The 26,238-nt window shown below is 37.1% G+C and overlaps 1 protein-coding gene across 18 annotated transcripts in view; it reads right to left on the bottom strand.

The window, feature by feature from the left end:
• Positions 1-26,238, bottom strand: part of Ktn1 (kinectin 1) — a 95,470-nt gene that overhangs the window by 36,893 nt on the left and 32,339 nt on the right. For 9 of the 18 annotated variants that reach the window (XM_060382160.1, XM_060382159.1, XM_060382162.1 and 6 more), the window contains 18 exons: positions 25,234-25,374; positions 21,933-22,039; positions 20,699-20,831; positions 19,119-19,206; positions 14,511-14,677; positions 13,953-14,021; positions 12,524-12,561; positions 11,572-11,662; positions 11,149-11,217; positions 10,672-10,709; positions 10,444-10,525; positions 9,923-9,991; positions 4,081-4,115; positions 3,599-3,689; positions 2,716-2,784; positions 1,279-1,316; positions 301-391; positions 86-154 (listed from right to left, as the gene is read on the bottom strand). In XM_060382160.1, coding sequence (XP_060238143.1) covers positions 86-154; positions 301-391; positions 1,279-1,316; positions 2,716-2,784; positions 3,599-3,689; positions 4,081-4,115; positions 9,923-9,991; positions 10,444-10,525; positions 10,672-10,709; positions 11,149-11,217; positions 11,572-11,662; positions 12,524-12,561; positions 13,953-14,021; positions 14,511-14,677; positions 19,119-19,206; positions 20,699-20,831; positions 21,933-22,039; positions 25,234-25,374 — 1,485 coding nt within the window. The remainder of the gene's footprint in view (positions 1-85; positions 155-300; positions 392-1,278; positions 1,317-2,715; positions 2,785-3,598; positions 3,690-4,080; positions 4,116-9,922; positions 9,992-10,443; positions 10,526-10,671; positions 10,710-11,148; positions 11,218-11,571; positions 11,663-12,523; positions 12,562-13,952; positions 14,022-14,510; positions 14,678-19,118; positions 19,207-20,698; positions 20,832-21,932; positions 22,040-25,233; positions 25,375-26,238) is intronic. The other 9 variants (XM_060382161.1, XM_060382173.1, XM_060382172.1 and 6 more) reach the window with 2 other exon arrangements.

The following is a 26,238-nucleotide window of genomic DNA, read 5'->3' as shown; positions in this document are numbered from 1 at the left end:
TAACAAGGGAAACGAAATGTTCAAGTAGCTAACAAATAACATAGACACCAATACATCTGTCATGCCGTGGCTCTGGGATTTTTACCTGCTGAGCCTTTTCAAGCTGGACATTTCCTATTTCTTCTTTTAGAACCTCTATTTCCTGTTTCAAAGCCTTGACAATGATAAAACAGACAAGATTGGACAATGGAAAACACACTGAGTTGACAAAGAAATGCAACATACAAACACATGAAATCAAATGGTTTTAACTCAAGTTTGATAAACAGGAAAGCCAGACACTGTTCTCTCTCCTAATACCTGAACAGTTTTCTCCTTATTAGCAACTTTCAGAAGTTCAACTTCTAGAAGCTCTTCCACAGACTTGATCTGTCCATCTTTCTCATGGATCCTTAAATAAACAAATCAAGTATTAACCTGACTAGAAATCACTGAGATCAACCAACTAAGCATAAAGACAAAAGCATCATAAGAAGCCTCTCCAAGCCAACTCCTACATTTAAAGTGAGACAGTAGCTCAACTTCACAGACAAAAGCAGAGAAAATAGCTAAAGTGCCTTTTCAATAAGAATTTAATCATCAACTACTAAAATCTATGCATATATGAAGTTGGTGGTATACTTCAAAACTACAAGGGAAATCTACTACTTAAACCATGAAGGATACCAACACCAGAAAGAACTGAGTTCCATTCAATACTACTGATTACAGAATTTTGAGCTTATTACACAATATGGCATCAAAGGGGACCAGTACATTAAAAGGGGATACATGCAGGGAACTGTCTCTCTGTGCAACATAAACTCACTTGTAATAGCTTCTGCTAAACACAGAAAATTAACAACTTGATGTCACTTAAAAATAGACTCAATTATGAAACTGTATTTTAAAAAAAAGATTAAAAAAATCTTTGAATATGGGAAACACAGCTAATCTCCCTTAGTCCACTGATGAGACATTTTAGAATGAAGGTCCAACTGATCCAAGTGTGATGAAATATATTACTATCTCAGCATCCATGACTGTGAGAGGAATGTCAGGAGTTAAGATGCCTGTCCCAAGAACTCAAAAACCCTGGCCAGACTGGATTAGAAAGAAAGGGAGAGGAGGAGGTAAAGAAGTGGGGAAGTAGGGAGAAGTAATGTATGTCAATGCTAGAAAGCTAGACAGATAAGATGTAATATATGGCAACTGTCCCAAATAAAGGATAAAACTCCATTTAATAGTACTAAGAAAATAAGTAAAAAAAAAAAAAAAAATTACAATGTTATCACTTACACTCTTTTAAGGTCTTCAATTAGAGACACAAAAGAAACCTAGAAATTTAAAAAATGCATTTTTATTAATTTTTAAATTATAAGTGAGTCAGAAATAAAAAAATACAAGCCTAAATTTGTTATTATAAAAATCAAAATCAGGGGCTGAAGAGATAGCTCAGAGGCTAAGAGCACTGACTGCTCTTCCAGAGGTCCCGAGTTCAATTCCCAGCAACCACAAGGTGGCTCACAACCATCTACCATGAGATCTTGTGCCCTCTTCCGGGATGCAAGCATGCATGCAGACGGAACACTGTATATATAATATACAAATAAATCTTTTTAAAAAGTCAAAATCAAAGTAGAAAAAGTAAGCCCAAAAATTCTTCCTAGATTTTCTTAATATCATGATGAAAATGAATAACATTTGGAAAGCAAGCAGTTGAGATTAGTTGTATACAGCCCAAAAATAATCATTAGAAATATGCTTAAGTTACTTAATTAGTAATTCAAAATAGGTGAGAAATTACACCTAAGAAACTGCCTCATTTCATGCAGCCCTTTTGACATTATAAGAGACTCAATTTATATGTGTAGTCAAAACCTTCATTATTGTAATTAAAATAAAAAATAAAAAAACTTGCCAGCAAGCTGGCTCAGACAGTAAAGTGCTTGTTACGCAAGCCTGATGACCAGAGTGAGTGCAACCCTACATAAATGTGCAAGTAGAGAGAAGATTCATTCCAAAGTTGTCCTGTGACCTCTACAGGATGACATATGGTACATGTGTACCTTCACACATCCTACACACAACAACAATAATAAATTTTTTACACTTAAATTGGGCTAAAGAGATGGCTCAGTAGTTGAAATATCCTGCTATTCTTTCAGAGAACCCAGGTTCAATATTCAATATGCACAGCAACTCACAACCATCTTCAAACTCCAGACCCAAGAAATTTGATGCCTTTTTCTGGCATCTGTGGGCACTGTATGTACACATGGTACACAGATATATATGCAGGCAAAACACTCATAAACATATAAGTAAATTTAAATAGACAGAGAAAAAGAAAAGAATGAAATCTTATATGCAGTAGTTCACCAAATGCCTACCTAGCATGCAGACAGTATTCACCAAATTTGCAGTTTCTATTACTACTCAAGTCACAAAATCATTCATCGATTAAAAGTTTAGCTGAAGCTGGCAGGATAGCACAAGCCTTTAGTCTTAGTACTTAGGAAGAAGAGATAGGCAGATCTCTTGAGTATGAGGCCAGCCTAGTCTAAAAAGTGAGTTCCAGGACAGCCAGACAGCCACGACTACACAGAGAAACCGTGTCATGAGAAACAAAAGTAGAATTGATAAATTCAGCCTTGGAAAAGAAGCAACTGGGCACTGTGTACCAGCCCTGCCTACTGTAAGAAGGAAGCAAGTAGGATCAGCAGTGTACATTACCTGGTCACTCTGCTTGGCCTTTAACTCTTGAACTTCTTTAGTCAGGGTTGAGTTTTCTGTTCTTATGGCCTTTTTTCAAAAACATAAAAGCACAACATACTTTTATTTTTATTATTCCTTTATTATTTGAATTTATAGTTCAAATTCAGCTAGCCTATTCTTCCCATTCTTCCTCTACCCATTTTTTAAATAACTTATTTAATTTTATATGCACTGATCTTTTGCTTGCATGTATGTCTGTGTGGATCTCCTGAAACTGGAGTTATAGACAGTTGTGAGCCGCCATGTGGTTGCTGAGAATTGAACTCAGGTCCTCTGGAAGAGTAGGCAGTGCTCTTAACCTCTGAGCCATCTCTCCAGTGTCCCTCCTCTACCCTTTTTCCTAAACCTTAAGAGTTAGTCAACCATTTTGTAATTCAATTATACATACATTTCAAATGAATTGCTGACATCCTCAAAGACAGTGTGTCAGTTAAGCCACAACAGTTACACACTCAACTACATCTCTTAACCGACTTCCCCAAAAGTCTGAGTTAATCTAGTAAGGGCTAACAGTGAACATGGAGCACCTGGATTGACTTGCTCTCACCCAAGTGCTCCTCATGGACTTGTGACGTCTGCTAGTGATCTATGTTTATAATCTCAATATGGATGCAAGATGAACACACATACTACAAACTGGAACCCCAGTCTCTACCTAACGAAGGCAGTGAGCACGAAGACCATTAAGCATTTTCAATTTCCAGAGAAATACAATTTAGATTAAATGAAAACATTTATGGACTTGGAACATGCAGCACACGGTTGTGGGAAAACAATTACAGTGAAATCTCTTCCTACTGACAGAATAAGCACAAGGAAAACAATCTAGAAAATGCTTTACATTCAGTTCCTCCTCTTTTGTGGCCACCTGAATAAGTCCAGTTTCAAGTAATTCTTCTACAGTCTTTAACTTTTCATCTTTTTCTTGAATGCTGAAATTATAAATTTAAAACACACATATGAACTATTTGGTCAAGGTAAATATTATTCTTAAGTATTTTATATGGATCAACCCCTCTGTCCCTCATTCATTGTAAACTTTTAATTCTAGAAAGATTTCTGAGGATCTGGATCATGGTTGTCAAGGTGAACTCCTCACCAGGACAACCATACAGCTGTCAGTATGGACTGACAACAACCTGAACAAATCAATCAGTATCATATGATACCCACAACATACCATAACATGACACCAGCTAATTCACAGCCAGAATACTCTTCTCTATCACAAAGTATAAATAGTATTTTAGGAGCCCAGATTACTACTGCTAACAATTCTGTCACCACAAATGTTGACTCCAACACAAAAAATTAAACTCTTACCATTTTTCCATTTGTTCCACAACATCTTTATTAGGCTAAAAAAAAAATTCAAAAAAGGTTTAATTCTACCAAGTTTGCATGCTATAAAAATTAGTTTAGAAAAAGAACACTGTTGAAATAGTTAAGGATTCTAAATAGTTCCAAAATTTAGTCTCTGAGGATGAGGACTGCTCAGGATTACAATTTTTTTTATTCAAAAGTGAGCAGAAAAGAATATCTACAGGATACAAAAGGAGGAGCATGGCACTAGCAAAATGAACTTAGTAACTTTTAAGGATAATTTTTAGTCACTAAGAAGGATAATGTGAAGCGAGCGAAGATTTTTTTTTATTTTTTAAATTATTTTCCCCCTTTTTTTTTAATTTTTCCTCAATTACACTTTATTCATTCTGCATCCCCCCCTATAAGCCCCTCCCTCCTCCCCTCCCAATCCCACCCTCCCTCCTCCCTCTGCATGCATGCCACTCCCCAAGTCCACCGATAGGGGAGGTTCTCCTCTCCTTTCTGATCTTAGTCCATCAGTTCACATCAAAAGTGGCTGCATTGTCCTCTACTATGGCCTGGTAAGGCTGCTCCCCCTCAAGGGGAGGTGATCAAAGAGCAGGCCAATCAGATTATGTCAGAGGTAGTCCCTCTTCACATTACTATGTAACCCAATTGGACTCTGAACACAAAACTGAAGTCCAAGTGGATCAAAGACCTCAACATAAAACCTGACACATTAAATCGGCTAGAAAAAAAAGTGGGGAATACCCTAGAACTCATTGGTACAGGAGAAAACTTCCTGAACAGAACACCAACAGCACAGGCTCTAAGAGCAACAATCAATAAATGGGACCTCATGAAACTGAAAAGCTTCTGCAAAGCAAAGGAGACCATCACCAAAACAAAGCGACTGCCTACAGATTGGGAAAGAATCTTCACCAACCCTTTATCTGACAGAGGACTCATATCCAGTATATATAAAGAACTAAAGAAGCTGGAAAGCAGCAAACCAAGTAATCCACTTAAAAAATGGGGAACAGAGCTAAACAGAGAATTCTCTGTAGAGGAATAACGAATGGCAGAGAAGCACTTAAAGAAATGCTCAACCTCATTAGCCATTAGGGAAATGCAAATCAAAACGACCCTGAGATTTCACCTTACACCCATGAGAATGGCCAAGATCAAAAACTCAAGTGACAACACATGCTGGAGAGGTTGTGGAGAAAGGGGAACCCTTCTCCACTGCTGGTGGGAATGTAAACTTGTACAACCACTCTGGAAATCAATCTGGCGCTTTCTCAGACAACTAGGAAGATTTCTTCAAATATAAAAATTTTAGGCCTTAAGGCCGAAAGTCACAAGAAGGTTTTTCCTGTTTTTCCTGATTTTCCTCTACACTGAAGTCTGGCACAAACATAATTGCATAAATCTTGGTTATAGTCCAAAGGATTTTGAACATGTAGATAGATATTGGGAAAATAGTACCAGACAAAAGCAAAGAATATATTAAAAGTGCTAGTGCACACTGCAGAAGCAGCAACACAAATCTACCTCCTTATAAACTATACAAAACATGACATTAAAACTGATCCCATTCCCTTGACCCTTCAGTCCCAAATTCCCCCAACATATGCTCACATGAACAAATTCCCAGGGTTGTTACTGTGTGTCTGGAGGCAAAGCTTCCCCCCCCCCTCAGCATTCTCAGACCTTCAGGCAATTCAGTACTCTAGCCAAAAAGGTCTGGGGTCTTCTGTCCACCTCCCATGAACCAATCTCCTAATCCTGTTATATTCTGTTTTTAACCTGTTTCACTGTAACTATTTTTCATAATTTAACTAATGCTTCCTCTGTCAAAGCTAAGTCCTAAGATTGCGCCTCTTCTACATTTCTGAATTAGTTCCTTCACTTCAATACCTACATTCACGTCCTCAGCTTTATTCGTTTCAAACACCACAATGCCCTCAATTCTGTCTGAAGGATTGTAAGGACTGCTTTGCAAATTGCACAGCAAGAATGTCCCACTGAGGAAAATTAACCCATCATGAAAAAGGAGAGAGGAAATTCCCAAAGAGCATTTCATCAATCTGATAGTATAGAAAACATCAAGCACTGAAGTTTGGCACAGCCATATTCACTTGGAAACAGCAAGAGCCATGAAGCCAGCACAGCTGTTTGACACAATTACAGCAAAGCTGAGTCACTGCAATTGCTGTCATTCTCTCCCTCACTTTTGAGTTTTGGAGACTTTCTGCCTTATGATTTATTTTATGTCTTTTCCTGAGAAAATTATGTCTTTTTAGGAAAATCCTAAAATTAAGTTTATCTGGCCCAATTTGGAAGTCTTCCTTATGCTCTAGAGATCAGTAAGCACAGAGAAGCACATAGCTGATGAGGCCGTTCTATTTGTACTTTCTAATTGTGACTCAACTTGTAATCATAGACATGTAATGAAAAAATCAATCATATAATATGTACTTCTTGGATAATCATTAGTCTGCTTTTGTTTTGTGAAACTTGTAATAATAAAGAAGCAATCTGGTTGCTAGTCAAGTGAGAGCTGCGCAAGTCCTTGGAACATCAGTGCCCGACTGACCCCATTCGCCAATGCCTTCTCTCCTCTGCAGGCTGGCCTGTGCCTGCTTAGCAATGACTGGCACAGAAGTTGCTTTTTACAAACTTAAAACGTTCATGAAGACAGTTTTTAATCCACGTGTTTCAATGTCTTGTCTCACAAAAGACACAACACTATCAAGTCCAGCTTACGTCTATCTTGATTATTTGGTTGTCCTACTTCTGCTTCTTCGACTCCTAAATTCAAACAGCTCACTGCTATCATTTTGACTTTCTCACATGCAGAATAAGTTTGTCCAATGCTTTTGTTACAATGTTCTTCAGTGTTATATAGGGGTCACAAGCTTCACACACTAGCAAATCTTTCTCTAGCCCCTACACCCTCGTCTCTGTATGTCAATTCTGCCACACACCACCAAACTGCTGAAAAGTTTTCTCTCAGTCTGGGCTGCCCCTCACTGTCTGTCAAATTTGTGGTACGTTGGCCCCGTGTTAGCTTTCCACTCTTCAAACAAAATCTTACTGTAAGCCTATACACAGTTCAGGAATTTAACACATCCCACTTTTCTACTATACACAGCTATCTCCATAGCAAGCCACATTGTCACAGTAAAAATCAAACCTCATATCACCTTCAGAGCCTCAGCATAGAAGTAAATACCTAATGTATACTCAACAAATACTCAAACTCACTTCCCTCAGTGAAATCATGTTTAGTTAAGTACTCTGGTTCTATACTGACCAGCTCAAATACTGACCAGCATTTTCACCTTATTATACTTTACCAGCCTAACACAATTCTATTTCTTCCTCTAGATGATAAACCTATCTTCTATAATTCAGTATGATCAGGACAATGTGTCAGGCAAAGAAAGAGAAGCAATTTCCTATGGTTTTTCTTAGTTACCTTGATTACAGACTTTTAAAAAGTCTAATAGAACAAGAATAAAGGCAGACTGCTGCTCGGCTATCAGGCCAGCAAGCATGCCCGGCACCATGTGATTTATGTGGTAAACAATAAGCTGAGCTTATTGGCCTTACTAAGGGCATTATCTGATGACCAGCAAACCTGCACACAGTCCTTTCCCTCTCTTAGTGTCTAAGCACATTCCCATACCTGAGCCCTGGGGCCTTTGCTCTTTCTACACCTGAAGAAGCAACATGGCAACATTACTTGTTTCTGCTTCAGTAAATTCAACCTTTTCCTCCAGAATAAAACTATCTGGCAAAAGAGATGAAATGTACATATCACAAACCTGTTCTCTCTTAACTGTCATTTGGAATTCTAACTGATACACAGGAAAGAAGAGGTTAAAAAAGTTGGAAACAAAAAGAAACATAGGTACACTAAATTTGATCTCTTATTTGACTATCAGTAACAATAAAATGTGACTACAGAAAAAGCCAAAGAGGGAGGGAGGTTGTCAAAATGGCTCAGGAAGTAGATGTGCCTGTTGCCAAGCCTAATGACCGGAATTCAACCTCCAGGACCCACATGGTGGAGGGAGAGAACTGATTCCTGAACCACACTAAGGCTGGCCTCTGAACTCTATACCCCCTAAAATATGTACACAATAATAAATGTTTAAAGTTTATATATTGAAATCTCTGGTAGAAACTGCATGCTATTTCTCCAGGTAAGAATTAACAAACACAGAAGAAAAAAAAAAAAAACACCACTTAATCTAGCAAGGTTACATGTCTAGGTAAAAAAAAAAAAAATTAAAGACTTGAGTGCTCTCATTTGCATCCGAACCTATACACTAAAAAAGGGCATCGAGTCACCACATGGTTGCCAGGAATTGAACATAGGGCCTCTAGAAGAGTAAACAGTATTCTTTAACTACTGAGCCATCCATCTCTCCAAGCCCCATGAGGTAATATTTTTAACAGTAAATTAATTTTAACAGTAAATTAAAAATACTGTTAGAAAAATTGTAACTGAAGACTACAACTGATATTCAAGTTTCAAAGACAGTCATCTGGGCTTGGGTGCCAATAAATCATCATTCATAATCTATAATACAACAAATGAGAAGATTTACATTTTTCCCTGCTACCTTTACGCATATACAAAGTAACAAAAATTACACAAAGCATTTCATATCACAGAGAAGGAAAGGAAAGTCTGATTTGACAAAATGTTAACAAATACTTCAAGCAGCAGCTAGTTACATCAATATTATACTTGCTTAATTGTGAATTTTAAAACAAAGAAAGCAAACAGCTCTAAAGGAAATGCTATTATTTCCAATTAAGAATAGTTTGCAAACTTACTATTGGGAAAACATGCAAAGTTTACATTCTAATATAGAATTTAGTAGCAAGAGTTTCTAGACTATTTTGTTGTAAAAATTTTTATATTTACTTACTGATTTATTTACTGACAGAGAGAGAGAGCGCATGTGTATGTGTGTGCGTGTGCATGAGTGCTTGCGAATGAATGTGTGTCTCATGGCTCACATGTTCAAGTCAGAGAACATGTCCTCTCCTTCCACTGTGTGGTGGAAGGAGAAATCAAAACTCAGGTCCCTCAGGTTTAGTAGGAAATACCTCTACCTGATGAGCCATCTAGCCAGCTCCTAGAATATTTTCTAAAAATATACTCTGAAGGGTTTCTATGAGAAAAATATGAAGGCAACACTATGAAAGCACCAGTTGGCTTATGAAGTAGTGCCATTCAAGGCTGCTATAGTTTTACTACATACAAAGAGTGACAGTGTTAAGTGGATGATAATGAATATATACGTATGTGTGTACATGTACATATACATGTACAAACATATGTACATACACATACATATACATGTACATATACACATATTAAAAATGCATATATTCTTAAAATTAACTTTAGATATAGTCTATATGCAAATCACTAGACTAAGCAATATATTCATGCTTTGTCATTCAGATTTAAGAAATCCTTAGGTACAATCTCAGTGTGAAAGACTGAGTCTGAGGAATCAGAAACCAACTTCAAGGTGTTCGTGAGTTTCAAACTCCTTCTTCTTTTAAAAAAAGCATACTGCCTATATGAAAGAGTTAAGGCTCCAAAACCAGAATTTTTTTTCTTTCTTTCTTTTCTTCAAAATGCTTATTAAAGATTAACATTTGCTTGATCTCAGAGATGCAAAACTTTAATTTTTTAAACTTGGTAAGCACAAAATGAACAGGGTGAAATTGAAAGATAGCTAACTTTAAGAACAGTTTCTCAACCAGTTGGTTCTAATTCAACCTTTTCACACTGGCTATTTCCACACTACTCCTTGAAAAGCCTCACCTGTTGAGAAACAATGATCTGCAGCTTCTGAACCTCCAACTGTAATGCTTTATTCTGGTCATTCAGAATCTAGAAGAAAGAAGCCCAATTTACTATTTTTTAAGAAGGAGAAAGGTAATAATGCAATCATTTGAATCAGATTTTTGAACAAGCAAACTCACGGTTACTTTAGGCATTCATAAGAGACTAAAGAGTTACATGCAGACATCAAAATTCAGACTGCAATGGACAGTGATTAGCAATGCAGCAACAGTGTAAACAGCAAAAATATCTACAAACATAAAATGCTCATTTTAAATAATACCAAGGAATGCTTGAGGCAAAATCAATTTCAAACAGTTAAGATCAGATAAAGTACAGTGAGGCAAAGTCTATTAAGAGTTCACTATTCACATAAGCCACCAAATAAAGTAAGAAAATGTTTCCAAATGATTGTAAAAAATAGCACTTTGAGAGTCATTGTAACTAAATGTATATGAAGTTGTTTTGAGAAAGCCAAGTTCACAAGCTTAATCACACACCTTAAATTCTTCCATTTTGCTTGCAAGTTCACACTGCAGCTGTTCTTCAAGCAATCTTATTTTATCATCCTTTACATGAATACTATGAGAAGAAGAGTATCAATTAAAGCTTAGTTCATACATTCCAAGTTTTCAGGGCTATATGAAAGCTCAAAGAGCCTCAACTGGAAGCAGCACTGTACATGAACATGGATGTACAAGTATCTCTCCACAGAGCACATTACTCACCTTTTCTGCATCTTCTCCACTTCATGTGCTGTAGCAGCCTGTATTCAGAATAGTCAGAACGTTATCATTTCTGAGGAAACCATCTAAACTTTACTTATTTATATAAAAATTTGTATTTCCATATATGTACCTGTGTGTTTTATTGTCCATTATTTTTTACTTCTCAGAGGCCAATTTTCTCTAATGAAGGTTTTCCCATTAAAATGAAAAGGGCAAAACGGGCAACACATGAAGACTGTTCTAACAATCTCATCTATCTCAGAAATGAGTAATTCTATGTACCATACATTACTTCCAATATGAATCAGTGACATCTAAGTGGTCTGTATAGAAGCTCTAAATAACACATCTTAGAGCCAAACTTAAGTAGAAAGTATTACACACAGGCAGTATTTACATACTGGGGCTCACCGACTCAAAAAACAAAAAAAAAAAGGCATATCAAACTTCAAAGATAAATAAGCAAAAGTGATCTACCTGCTCATTAGCCAGGACCTGCAATTTCTGCACTTCAGCTTTTAATAAGAAATTCATATTCTGTAGATCCTAGAGCAAGAAAAAAGTACAGGGTATTAAAAATATTTCCAAAAATTTTACTTTAAATTTGTGGCAAGGTATCTGTTCAACTTAAGAATTAAGTTACGGTCTCAAATTACAAATTTCCTAAATCAAAATAAAACATTAATTTGGCAAATATCTGAAACTGTTATAAAATGCATCATATAAGTAAAACCCTCTTAGAGCTGAAGAAATATACTTCTTTTATAGTTCAAAAGAGGCAGAATTATTCCATAAGTTCTAGAGTATTCCCCTTCATACAAACACTGACTACAGACTGGACATAATAATCTTCAGGGAAATTCTACAAAATACTGCAGCAAGCTGCAGGAATTAGCATACCTTGAGCTCTTCCTCTTTGCTTGCTAAGTGATCGTGTTCACTTGCTAATGAATCTTCAGTCTGCTTTAGCTGCTTGTCCTTTTCTGCAATCCTTCAAGAAGGAAACACATTGGGGCTTTTAATAACCATTTATTAAGATTAAGTCTTACATGGAAGGGATCATCTTAACTACATTTCTCACATGACTACTTTCTCTTTCTAGGCACTCTATTTAGTCTACTAGTAACTGTCATAAAGCATAACGCCCTGAAGTGTTACGTTGTGTGTGTGCATGAACAAAAGTTTGCTCCCTCCTTCCAGCATGTTAAGACCAGGGGATAAAATGTAGGCCATTCATCAGGGTTGACAGTGAGAACAGGATGGTGGCTAATACCTATACTTAGGAGGCTAAAGCAGGAAGATCACAAACTCAAGGCCAGTCTGAGCTACAGAATGAGGCCTCAAATCAGAGATTCATAGATGGACAGACACACAAGACAGACCCATTATTTAAAACTTAAGTCAAAGAATTTATTTACATTGAAAAGCCTGGCATCAAAACCAGACCATAGGTCATCTGTATACATCTGACCCATATCTGTATAGTTATGCAACACAAAACAACACAAAATTACTTTGAATGTATGGCTAGACACAGAAGAGCCACAAGTACGAAGCAGACAGAGAACTAATTTCCTTCCACTACTTTAAAAATACAATTGCCTCTTCTACATAATTACGAATATCCCAAATGAAGGCAAGTTTGCCCAGCTCTTTAATATAACAACAAAAACAAAATGTAATGTTTAGGGACTAAACAGACACAGGTTATAAAAAAAAAAAGAGCAAAATTAAAGTTAGGGTAATTTCTCAAACAGGTCAGAGTATGAAATTAATTGTGTTTTTGTATCAAACAGGTATCTGTTAGTGGTTATTACACAATTATAAAAGAAGTGTGGAATGGCAAGCTTACACTTTATGTAATTCTTCTGCTAGAACTGAAGCGGAGGTCTGAGAAAGAAAAACATTGTCAACATAAGAGCATTTGAGAAAAAGCTTAAAAGCTGTACAATAATAATCACAACAGAGCTTTGAAAAAAACAAGAGAAATTAACATAAAGTTGTTAAAGACATATCTGGCCTAAAGTGAATAGCTATCATCCTGAAAGCACGTCTGAGCACCAACAGCCAATATTAGGTAATTACACATCACATCACACAATATTAAGACTTAAGCAAGTGAGCAGGCCTGGAAACTACAAAACTGACAAGCAACAAGTACCTAAGGGCAGGTCCATCCACAAAGACCATCTCTAGCCCTGTGCATCTCTTCCTTATCAAAATCTTCTGAAATGATCCACTTCACGATTAAGACAATGGGGAGAATGCCATGCTGCTCTCCCATTATTAAGGGTTCTCAGCACACTCTAGGGCGGCTCTGACAGGCTGGAACACTATTTCTCAGCTGATAATAAAGATCCCAACCCAATGGAGGTTGGTAACTCACAAACATACAGCTCCATTTTGCTGTATTAGATGGTTCTCCCCAATAAATTTTAAGAGTATCATTTCTACAAAAAAAGAAATTAGGAAAAACCACTTATGTGCACAAAGCATTGGAAGTTTGAACTCTTAAAATTCACTTTTAATGTTAAAATCATGAGTCACATTTCTTTTTCTTTTTAAAGATTTAATTTTATTTTGAATATGTGTAAGTGTTGAAGAAATATGAGTACATGAGTGCAGATGATGGGAGGCCATTAGAACCCCTGGAGTTGGTGTTACAGGCAACTGAGAATCGCCTGATACTTGGGCTGAGAAATGAACTCTGGGCCTCTGGACCAGCAGCAGGCACACTTAACTACAGAGCCATTTCTTCAGTCCAACAGTCAAATTTCTAGTACTTGTTGCAACAAAGAATTTTTATAATTTTAAAGTTCAACTGAAATTGAAATGTACAGTGTGTATGTATGTGGCAACTTCCACTTTTTTTTCTGGATGTCTTATCATTTATATTCCAAAGCCCATCAATCAATCAATCAATCAATCAATCAAAGCATGGGGAAATAGTGTAAAACTGCGTAATGTTTACCATTAACTAAAATGAATCATACATTTCAAACTGAGTCTTCTGCAAATACATTGCAGGATTAACACAGCTATTGATCCATACTCAGTTCCTATTCTAGGCTCCACTTGGCTATCCCTTTGCTGAGTGTTCGCATCTAGCCCTTCTAATTACACATGTTGGAGTGTTTGAAACTTGGGACCACTACAAACTGATCCACTGACTAGTCAGTCTCCCAGCTACTGAACGCTGGCACCACAGAGGCACTCACATACTGTTCAAATTGGTGGAAAGCTATGATTAACAGAAAGCAATTAAAAAAAACCACCATTACCTGGGCTGCAATCTGGGAATGGAACTGTTGAATCTGAGCTTTCAAAGCCTCATTTTGTTCCAAAATATCCTTTCATTAACAGCAAACAAAAAGAGAGGGACAAATGTGTTATTAATAAAACCCAAGTGCACACGGACGAAGTGATTTATATTTTCTTGGCTTAGTTTTAAATTTTTATTTAAAGTAGTTAAGCATTCAATTTTGAGTTAATTTACAAAGCAGACATAAGAAGTCCAAAGGAAGTGATGAGCTCATAAACACACACTCAAAGATTAAATATTATTTACCATCATTAAGAATGTGGACATACTATACTTTTTCTAATTTGTTTCTCCTGATTTAAACATTTCAATGAAACTTTATTGAAATTAATGTATTTACGTAGATTTAAGTACTGGAATTTTTGTTGCAATTTTTAAATTAAAATATAATTGTAACATTTCCCCTCAATCTCACCCTCCCTCTCAAATTCATGATCTTTAATTATTGTTGTAACACATGTAAACACATAAATATGACCCCTTATTTTACAGGAAAAAAACAAAACAAAACAAATACCTGAACTTGAATTTGCAGAGACTCTTCTTTGCTCACTCGCTTTTGCTCTGACTCCATTAACTGCATTAGTCTCTGCTCCAACTGCTGTTTTGATACCAAGGTGTCTGTGAGCTTACTATGTAGACTCTGGACTTCATTTTCTTTGGCCACAAATTTACTTTGTAAATCTGTAGCAAACAAAAGTACTACATCTTACAGAATGCCTCTTCCTTCAGCCCATCCATCCCCAATATATGCATTGCTTCTCTAGAGCACTTGCACAGAGCCACAGTCCTCCTCCTGCACAGTCTTAGCAGCTCATCCTCCCTGTACAACACCCGCCACCTGTCAATTGCTCTTGCCCTAAGAGGGAGTTCTTCTGGATCAGAGACTGTCTTGGGTCTATATCCAGAGCTGTGCCCAAGACTTGGCACAATACTGCATACTCAATAAGCATTAACTAAGTGGTATACAAAGGTTTTAAATGGCTCTCCCATTTCTTGAAAGATGTAATTCCCTAAAGATACCTTAATAATTATGTTATCAAATTTTCATGAAATTTGATAATACTGAACTCCTCTATACAGAAAGATGCCAAGAAAATCTATTATCTAAAAGCTGACATTTAAAGTCATTTAAATAATTTGAAATGAACGATAACATTTGTTTCCTTTCTTCAACATTACAGATAACTCCGCCAAAATAAAGAAATCAGAAAAAGTGTATTTAAACTACCCTAACTCAAAATCACAATAAATGAAGACAAAGTGAGTTTTAAAAAAATCACTAATTTGGTAGAACAGAGAAAAGGAAACCAAGTCAAAAAGGTTAACAACAGGTGACAGCAGGCAGCATGTGAACCATCGCCCTGCCCTAAACCATGAACAAGCCCAGAGGTGGGAGGGAACTATTACCACAGACAGAAATATGTAGCCGTGCATGAACATCTGTTTTAATGTACTAAGAACTAAGTTCGGGGCTGGAGACATGGCTCAGAGGATAGGTGCACTGGCTACTGCTCTTCCAAAGGCACTGAGTTCAATTCCTAGCAACCACATGATAGCTTCCAACCATCTATAATGAGATCTGATGCCCTCTTCTGGAGTGCAGGTAGGTGTACATGGAGGCAGAACACCGTATACATAATAATTAAGTAAGTATTTTTTAAAAAAACTAAAAAACTAAGTTCTAACATATACAAAACAATACAACTCAAAAAGAAGTCCTGAAACATGTGTTGGTATAATGTTCTTTTAAAATGTATATGCCTTACCCTTGTTAATTCAAATGCTGATTTCCCCACCCCCAACTCTCTGGTTTCAATCCGGAATTGCATTGTGATACTTACTATAAGCATCCTGTCTCAACTCTGTGTAAACAGGACAAAATAAAGCAACTAGATACAATGTTGTGCAATGGGAGGAGCCAGAGGACAGGAAAGAGGGGAGGAGCCAGAAGGCAGGAAAGGAGTGGATGGGAGCCAGGTGAGCAGACCTGGAGGAGAGAGCTTGGAGGACGTGGAACATGAACCAGACCTAAGATTTCACAAAAAGCAAGTAAAATGTGTGAAATCTAAATGTTAGGAAACTGACGGCATAGAGGTTTAAGAGGGAGTAAATATTGCCCAGCATTGTGTTCTAGGTTAACTAAAAACCCAGTCTCTGTGTGGTGATTTGGTTACACAGCTGTTTAAGATTAACAGCAAGCTTTACAAGAAGATAAAACAATAGTAAATATTAATAACCATCTTACAACAAACATGTAATGGACATATCTGGGATTAGAACTCAAGGAAGCAAAATATCTACTGCCAACAATTAAACCATTGAGTTCATGATGTCAAAAACACTGCTGGCTTACACTCAACCTCCAGTCAAACCAATCTAATAAGGTAAACATAGTCTCAGATCTACTTAAGGCTCCACACATTCACTTCCAGGCATACTCATATGTAGCTAGTAAAGATCAAGCTATATTCAATCGGAGTGGTGGCCATTCATGCCTTTAATCCCAGTATTTGGGAGGCAGAGGCAAGTACATTCTTTGAGTTTGAGGCCAGCCTGGTCTACAAAGCAAGTTCCAAGGCTACGTAAAGAAACTTCGTCTCGGAAAAAAGAAAAAAAAAAAAAAAGAATCACTTAAGTATCAGTATTGCATTTCTTTAGAAATATGGAGTAAAACACAGACATTCTAAAGGCATGATCAGTTAGAGTACAGTATTAGTTAAACAGAAATATTGCAAAAAAACACTAAAGTAAAAATCAAAAGAGCATAGCTATGGGGCTAGAGAGATAGTTCAGTAGTTAAAAGCACTTGCTCTTACAGAGGACAGATTTGGTTCCCAGCAACCACATGGCAGCTTACAAACATCTGTAACTTCAGATCCAGGGGATCTCATGCCTTCTTCTGACCTCTTGGGGCACCAGGTACATATGCACACATGATGCACACATACATATATATGTGCAGAACACTCACATAAAATGAAAGAAATAAATAAACTTAAGAAAACATTTAGATGAAAAGTGTTGTTTTACTCTCCAAAGCTATTTGGTTCATACTGATAATGTTCCTGGCAAGATTCCTATGTTTCATTGATAACATGTAAAATGCAACATTTTTAAATAAGTTAAACAAACTATCAACATAAATACCAACTTTATATAAAAGTAATAGCATTACAGGATATTTGATTGTGTTGTTTACTGGAAAAACCTGTTTCTAGCTGTAGTGTGGCCTAGCCCTAGCACATACCTTCAATCCAAGAGCTTTCTGCTTATAAAAAGGATTAAATAAAGTCGACTATAGATACACCATTTGAAAGGGAGTGAACACAGGGGGTTAAAAAATTTAAAAATAAAAACTCCATAGAAAGTAAAAGGAAGTCAGGCCAAGCACCTGTAATCTCAGCACTCAATGGGAAGGCAGAGGCAGGCTGATCTCTGTAGGCCAGCCTGGTCTACAAAGTGAGTCCAGGACAGCTCAGGCTACACTGAGAAACCCTGTCTCAAAATGAATGAATGAATGAATGAATGAATGAATGAATGAGAGAAAGTCAGGAGGACAAACATAGAGATGAGAAGGAAGTAGAAGGGAGTTGAGTTTGAAGGATTTTTGAGACAGCCTAGGGAAGAAGGATTCTTTTTGGGATGTCGGCTGAGGAGGAAGGTCAGCTGGATGCTTTCTCTGCCTCTCTGAGCTAGCAGGCTTTCACCCCAGCATCTGGCCCAAATCTTTACTAGTAAAATCGAACATTTGAGATTTTGTTAAAAACAACTTCTGTGTTCTTAAAGTATCCTGTGTTCATATTGGTGTTGACCAAAAAGGATAATCAGATGAAACCAAAGAACTAACAAGTCAAAACTCTTTTCTATCCTATGTGGAGCCACATTCAAGTCAGAAAGACATTCTGGCTAATATTTTTTGTCACTCTGACATAAGGTAGGGTCATCTAGAAAGAAGAATTCTTAATCAAGCAACTGTCTCCAGATGACTGACTAGCCTGACACTGTCTCGGGGAGAGGGGAAAGAAGGAAGGAAAAATCAGCAAACTCAGCAAGGCTTGGAGGAGAGAAACTCAGTATGCAGCATTCCTCCAAAGCCCTGCTTCACTTCCTACCTCTTGATTTGTAACTGGCATTTACTACTGGCATACCCTAACTCGGTATGAGGAAAAAAAAGAATAGAGGAAAGGAAAACTATTCCTGAATAAGTAAGGGGTTGGAAAGGGACGACTACTTCCTCCTCATTAAGGGCACTGAGTTCCTTGGGGCAAGGGTATCAAACTTCTTGTTGTTTCTTCTTTGTGCATGACTACTTAACATATCACAACCAATAGCATCTAACTACCAACCAATGACCCACTCAGGGGCCCTAGCATTTATATAACCTCTGAAAAGTCCCCAGAATTCCATTCCAAATGTCACAACTGCAGAAACAATCTGCAGTTGGCAAAAATCACCTCTGCAACAGCACAATACAAATAGTAGTCAGCTGTTGTAACAGATCAATAACCCCACACCTGAGTTTAAAACAAAAAGAAAAAATTCTTGTAATATTTCTGTTTTTTTAAAGAAATCAAAATTCCACAATTCTCACTACACAGATTCCTGCCTTGAGTCCCTGCCCTGACTTCTCATCATGACAGTCTATAAGCTCAGAGATGAAATAAATCCTTCCTCCCTAAGTTGACTTTGGTCATGGTACTTATCACAGCAACAGAAACCCTGAGACAAAAAGGAATAGTAAAGATACAAAGAGCATACATGAAAGCATAAAATTTCCAATAAGTGAGCAAAGTTAACATTTACAAAGGTAGACAGATTCAATTAAACCACTGTATCTTCTCAAGAATAAGAGTACCAACAAGACCAAAGGCAAGCCATAGAAGAAAACAGTGTCACAGGGACATTCTTATCAGCTCACTAGGTGCTACTTCTCTTGCAGTAGCACTGCAGACAAAACTGGAAGGCTGCTTATTTAAAACACCTAATAAATGTTGAAGAAATCAGATAATCTGAAAGGATAAAAATCTACTTTTATTTGGCTCTACTAAATGCCAATTTATCTTTCTCTGCAGGCAGAAGAGAGAGGGAGTTTCCCGGTCTGCACAAATGTTTCTTCCTTTACCTTGCTGTGCAGCCTCATGCTCTGCTGTTCTCTTCCTGATGTAGCTTTGAACTTCTTCCCACCTCCTCTCAGCTTCCTGTAGTTGAACCTTAATATTTAAATAGAGAGAGAGAGAGAAAATTCAACACAGACAGACACAATTTCAATTGTAAAGGGGAACCACATGTCAGCCATATCCATGGTTTTCTCCAATATCTTAGAAAATGTGTACTGTTAGATCAAGAGATAGCTGCTACTACATACTTTTCTGACACACTTAGCCATTCCTTTTCTAAGCTTGTTTGTTTACTACACTGGCTTTATTTATTTATTTACTACATTAGTGTTTTGCCTGCTATATGTCTGTGTGAGGGTATCAGATCTTCAAGTTAAAGACTGTTGCTGCCATGTGAGTGCCAGAAATTGAACCCAAACCCTCTGGAGGAGCAGTCAGTGCTAACCGCTGAGCACTCTCTCCAGACGCTCATCAGATATTCTGAACTCCCTAGACTTTTAAGAGACAAGATAGTATATTTACTGCTAAATCCGTGAGTGCCTAAAATTCATATTTTGAAACGTACATACTGTAAAACATTAACTGTAATGTGACTCATTATTTATTTATATCTATAGAGAACACATTCCTTCATCCACATCAAATCCCCCAGAAAACCCAATATTAAAGGAAAGACGCTCACATCACTTTCACAAAGGATCCAACAAAACTTGAAAAAGAAAGAAAAACAAAGACCAAAAAAAAAAAACAAGTTACACATTTTCTATCAGCAACTATAAAACTGTCTGGAACTGGCCTCAAGGTGAGTGAGTATGTAAATGTGTCTGTCTGTCTGTCTCTGTTAATGTATCAATGTGGATGGGGGGTTAATAGTAAGGTATATATAAGGCGTATATAACATGTATAAATTGAACTATATACTTATAGAAAATGTTTTTCCTCAGAAAAAAAGAGAACAGTTAGCTATCATTCCTCAAGACACATAAGATCCAGGGTTCATGTAATATGAGAGAATGACTGCCCATGCTTCAGGCAGCCTGAACAACCCTATATATCTCTTGATAGCATAAGCATCTCACCACACAAGCTGTCATTCTGGGATCTGAAAACAGTATGTTTTTTTTTATACCTCATAGGCTCAAGAGCAAGCCACTACAGTACTTGTTAAAAAAAAAAAAAAAAAGAGGAAAAAACTATTCCAGTGTTGGAAGAAGTGGGATTCCAGTGCTGGGAGGGATCTATTAAAACTTGTTTCAAGTTACAGATGAAAAAAATAATGCTAAAGGTTCTGTTCTAAAATAATTTTTGCCTTACACGTGTAGGCACTAACCACAATATATAAAACAAAATAAGTTTACCCTTACTTGTCAATCACTTGGTTTCATTATTTTTATCCTCAGTCTTTAGCTTCAAATCCAGAGCTACAAGTAGTTCTTTTATCAAGACGTAACTTTGAAAAGGAAGTGGGCCTCATTAAACTTCATACTAGATTTCCCAAACCTACATACATATATTTATGTCATGGAGATGGAAATCACTATTGTTCACAAAATGGTACAAAGAGCGGCAGGGGGCGGGGGGTAACCTTCAACTGGGTAGCAGCTTGCTCTGCATTCTTCTTCTGGACTCCCTCTTGCTGCAGCTTTCCTGTCTTCTCATTCAGCTCACTCACCAGCCTCCCACAATCCTGGCGCAGTTTATTTAGCTCTGCAGACTGCCTGCAAAGAGTGACTGGATTAGAGATTTCGCACTGTTACACACATAAAGAAATCACAAGCACAACATAGTCTATGTTAGTTATACTAAGCTAGTACCTCTACTTACAGGCAAATGTAAAGGAAGATGATTAAGCAGTATTATTGCTCCCAAGTGTACTCTTAAATAATTCAAATGACGGTAGGCTCTAAAAACCACTATAGGGCTTAAAGGATGGCTAAGAGCTTTTCAAGCCCAACAATTTGAATGCCACCTCACATTCCATGGTGGCAGGAAAGACCCGGTTCCCCAAAGCTGTTGTGTGTCATATTCACACTCTAGAGAACAAAACAGGAAACACATGCTGTGGCATATACACAATAATAATAAAATAATTTTAAATTTGAAAATTACTATAAAATATCAAGAAAAAAAATGGATAACCAAAAACTCAGGGGCATGGAAAGCTTGCTAATACAGAGGGTAAAGAGAAAGTTCAGCAGCTAGGAGCATTTGTTGCTTTTGCAGAAGGTCCAGGTTCAGTCCTATTACCCACATGTGGTTCATAACTATCTATAATTCTAGTTCTAAGGAATCCGACATCTTCTTCTGGCCTCCCATAGGTACCAGGCATACATGTGGTACACAGACATATGTAGGCAAAATGCTCAGACACATAAAATAAAACACAACACTGTAACTGGACTTGTCCTATTGCCCAAAGGAAGAACGCATTTCATTTTCAATTCTAATGAGTAAGCTTTTGCTTCATTATTGCATTATTGCTTCATTATTGCATTATAGCTTACTTTGTGCAAAACTACTAGCCTCTCTAAGACCCACTGGGCTCTACTTTTGGGCCTCTGGATCTCAATCCTTATAGAGGTAGAAGGACCAAAACTATCCTTCTTATATTGGCATGGTAGGTGCTCCTGAGAATAATAAAATCTAAGAAGTGCTGGACTGGAGACAGGCAGCTTCGGTATGTACAAGCTACTTCTTGGCAAGTGATGCTCAAGGGGCTTTACAGTCTGCACTACTCATAGACCTTGGATGTACCAGAGAGCTTCAGACAAAGGAAACAGTCTGCCATTCAGTTGAGAACGAAGTATCTGGAGACATACTTGCTTTCCAGCTGGTTTGTAGTGTTGCTGACAGCATCTCTCAGTATACCGTTTTCCTGCTTCAAATGAGCTATCTCTGCTTCCATTTGTTCCCGAACTTGCTGAAACTATTTTTAAAATATGTAAGATTTATTAGAAAACAAACATCAGCAAAGCCACTTTTAGAAGAAATTGCACTATAACAAGAAAATGAAAAACATTAAGAAAATGAAACACAAGCCATACTTTTCAGGTCAATATGAAGATACTCAAAGAAAGAACTACTTACTGATGAATGCAGAATAAATAAAACTGTCTAGCTCAAAACCTAAGCAGGTCATCAGCTATTCTCACATCTGAGATAAGAATCAAGTACACATCAAGTTTCAGAACTAAGATATGACTTGAAACTTCTCATAGCTAACACAAAAGTAGTCCTGTTCTGACCCCAGAATATGACAATATTACATCAGTAATATTTTTAAAGTATTAAGTTGGATGAAGTAGCACATGCCTTTATTCTCAGCATATGGGAGGCAAAAACAGGTAGATCTCTGTGAATTTTAAGGTTAACCTGGTCTACATGGCAAGTTCTAGACCACTTAAGACAACAAATGAAGACCCCCATCTCAAATAAACAAAGTTTCAGCTATCCAAAGTTTAAACATTATAAATATGCACGAACACTTATAAAGTTATAAATTAAGCATAACTAATAGACACATAAAATCTACTTGAAAAACATTCAAAACTGTGCTAAGGAACATAAAATGAATGACATAAAATGCACCATTATAACCACTATCCTCAAATGTATCTATGTGGTGTATGTATGTGCATGTGTACATGAGTACACGTATGTGTTCAAAGAAAATTAGTTCTTTCTCTACCTCCTAAATCCAAGGGACGCCACTCAAATCAGCAGGATTAACAGCAAGCTCACTGAGACATATTGCTGACTCTACCCTTTTCGTGTGGAAAAGTTCAAAATTAAACATATCCATTCTGCTATATAACCATCATTACCATTCATACACATGATTCCTAAGTAACACCTATTCACCCCTCAACACCTTTAATCACTACTGTAACATTTCTTTGACCTCTAATTGTTTAATTTTAGACAATAAATAACCTTGATTCTTACAGTCATATAAGAACATGTCTTCCTTTACTATATAAACTATTCCATTAAGAGAAATTAGTATCTGGTGATAATCTTACTAACAATTCAGCTAACAAAAGTGAAATTATTTATTTCTGGTTTTCAGAGGATTTCTATGAACTCCATATATAGATCTATACATCCTGACCTCTACGTGCAATCAAGTAGAAGCAGAGTAAATTCAATTAACCTTCCACCTTCAATACTGCTCTAACAGCTGATTTTCAGAAGAGCAGTAAATAGTCATTAAGAAATGATCATTGAGTTCAATGCATATGATTTTAATCTATGCACAACTAATTATGCTCAGATACAAAAAGAAGGTAAATAGGAATTTTCTTTTCCCTATTTACTCAGAAAACACAGTTTGTCTGACCACTCATGCATCCAAAACTAGATCAGGCAGGATGGGCCTGCTGCATCTTATACCTGGACATGTCCCAAAATATGTTTACTAGAAACTAAACACAAAAAGGTTGTTAGAGAAGGAGATATTTCTTCTACTGTTTAAGGCAAAGTGGGACAAACATGCAGCTCAATGCAGGTAAGGGTCCTGGGTTGCTAGCTGCATTCTTAGGAAAGGCTATAAGTATAGCCTAAACCAAGCTGAGTCCCAGCTTGCTATATTTGCCTGCCTCGACTCTATATAAAGTATCTATAAGTAGACCAATTTGTAAACTGGGCACTGAAGACAAAGGATTCAAACTAAGAAAACTGTCTTAAACTACTGGAAAATAAAAACAACTTGATGAGTACGAATTTGACATTAGTAATGTTAAATCTCAGGTCTGTACTTTTATTTCTAACTAAAGCATCAGGAAGCAAACAGAAGTAATAGTTTCGAAGAGTTATGAAGACTACTAAAATCTCAACTGACAAACAAATCCAAACCTTGTTCATCAAGAAATGAAAAGAAGACAAAAGGGAGGAGGGGAGAAAAAAAAAAATCACTGGTTAAATTAAGGCTGGAGAGATGGCTCAGTGGTCAAGAGCACTGGCTGCTCTTCCAGAGTTCCCGAGTTCAATTCCCAGCAACCACATGGTGGCTCACAAACATCTAAAATGGAATCTGAGTCCCTCTTCTGGTGTGCATGAAGCACTCATACATATAAAATAAATCGTGAAAAAAAATCTTAAAAATGAATGATTCATGAAATAGATATTAAGAACCTCCCAGGCAGGTGGTGGTGGGCTCACGCCTTTAATCCCAGAACTCAGGAAACAGAGGCAGATGGATCTCTGAGTTCAAAGACAGCCTGGTCTACAGAGCAAGTTCTGAGACAGTCAGGGCTACACAGAGAAATCCTGTCTGAAGAAGAAAAAAAAAAGAACCAGATCTCATTCAGAGACTGGTGAAAAGTGTATAGATACCATGCACAGCGGTCACTTTCACTGAACCTCTAGAATCATCGCTCTCATCCCTCTCTACTGTAATGCCAAGCCCCATCTAGCTCCTGTGGATTAGTCCAACTCATTCTCAGCATCTGGTTGTGCTGCTCTGACTGGAATGCCTACACATGTTTGCAACTACCCCTGCACACCACTCTCTACACTGCCACCAGAGTGACCGTCGAAACAAACATGAATCACACTGCTGCTTTCCTACGCTCATTCACTGGCAGCCCAGTCTTCAAGCATAGGAGACCCTCTAAGTGTTCCCATACTTACTTCTATGTCTTGTCTTCATGCCAAACTTAGTTTTCGATTCTTAAAACTTTTATTGCATTTCTCACAAAGTTCTGGGTTCCCAAAATACAGCCAGTAATCCACTATCCACGGGGGTGGGAACAGAGAATTACACCAAGTAATTCTTACAAGCCAGCCCCAACTCCTTCAGTCTCACTTGACTATGCTGATGATTGAGAAGAGCCAACACAGCCTGAATACCATGTCTAACAACTCTTCTATCAACTATCAATTCTCTTTCCCACCTTCCCAAATCCACTACTGCAAAACACAAAATGTTTACCTCTACTGCCCTAGGGTATTTCCTTATCAGCTTCCAGCCTTCCTATATAGAGTATTTATTTACTTTAGAATGAAGAAGTTTTAGCTAGTTACTCTAAGTCAATGGCTCACCCCATGCAAGGCACTTGAAAGTTTGTTACTTAAACAAATACACATATTTCATCTTACTTTCCAAAACTTGAAACATACCTTAATCTGCATCTGTTGATTTTCTTGGTAACTGACGTGCATTTTGTTTTGAAATATATTATGTTCCTTTTCTAGTGCTCCAATACGATCTTTCATCCTTGCTATAACTACACTGCTTCTTTCTTTCTCTGTCACCATTTCCTAGAAGAATAAACCAGGAAAGAAAGTTATGAAGAACCTGTCATGAGAAAGATATTATATTACAACACGACCAAAGCAAGACAATGTCTTAACAGTTACATAACCATGAATGCTTAATCAGGGCTTGTGCACAAAGCGAAGTCAAGGGTTAAAAACAAAGAAACCAAGAGTCTTCTTCTGCATCTCCTTACCCTCACAACTCCTTTTATAGTACAAACACTCACCAGTCTATTTCAAATGCACTTTTTGATTCAATCATTAAATGCTGTGAGCCTAAAATAAACCCCACGTGATTACAAGAAAAATATTTTAAAGCAAAACAGTTATCATTTCTTACTCTCCTTTGGAATTCAGTAAAAAGAACAGAGGAGGTGCTAGAACAGGAAATAAAAAGGGGGGGTCCTCTTTTAGAGTAAAAGACTGGGTATGTCTATAGCAGAAGAGAACTTTAAAAATGGCTAAATCAGAAAGCAAAGCTTTATTACTTTCTCAGTTCAAATCTAAATGGCATGAACTCCTAGAACAAATACTAGCTAAGCAAATGAAAGCAAGCAATTTTAGTTATCTGAAGGTATACATTCCTGTTTTAAGAAACTGTGACAAAACTGAAGCTTTCATGTAATTTATGGAGTTATTGTATACTTTTAAATTTATATTTGAGAGTTGTTATATTGATATACAATACACTTAACAATTTCTTTTTAAAGAATTACACTACATATATTTTTACAAAAACAGCATACCAAAGTCAGGTATACTGACACACATCTATAATCCCAGTACTCGGAGATGCAGTGAGGAGGATCTGGAGTTCAAGGTCATTCTCAGCCTTGGTTACCTAAGACTGACCCAAAATTTAAAAAA

This window comes from Meriones unguiculatus, chromosome 4, assembly GCF_030254825.1.
Source record: "Meriones unguiculatus strain TT.TT164.6M chromosome 4, Bangor_MerUng_6.1, whole genome shotgun sequence".
Taxonomy (NCBI): Eukaryota; Metazoa; Chordata; class Mammalia; order Rodentia; family Muridae; genus Meriones; species Meriones unguiculatus.
The sequence above is the reverse complement of the archived record's forward strand: the minus strand, read 5'-3'. Positions and strand labels throughout refer to the sequence as shown.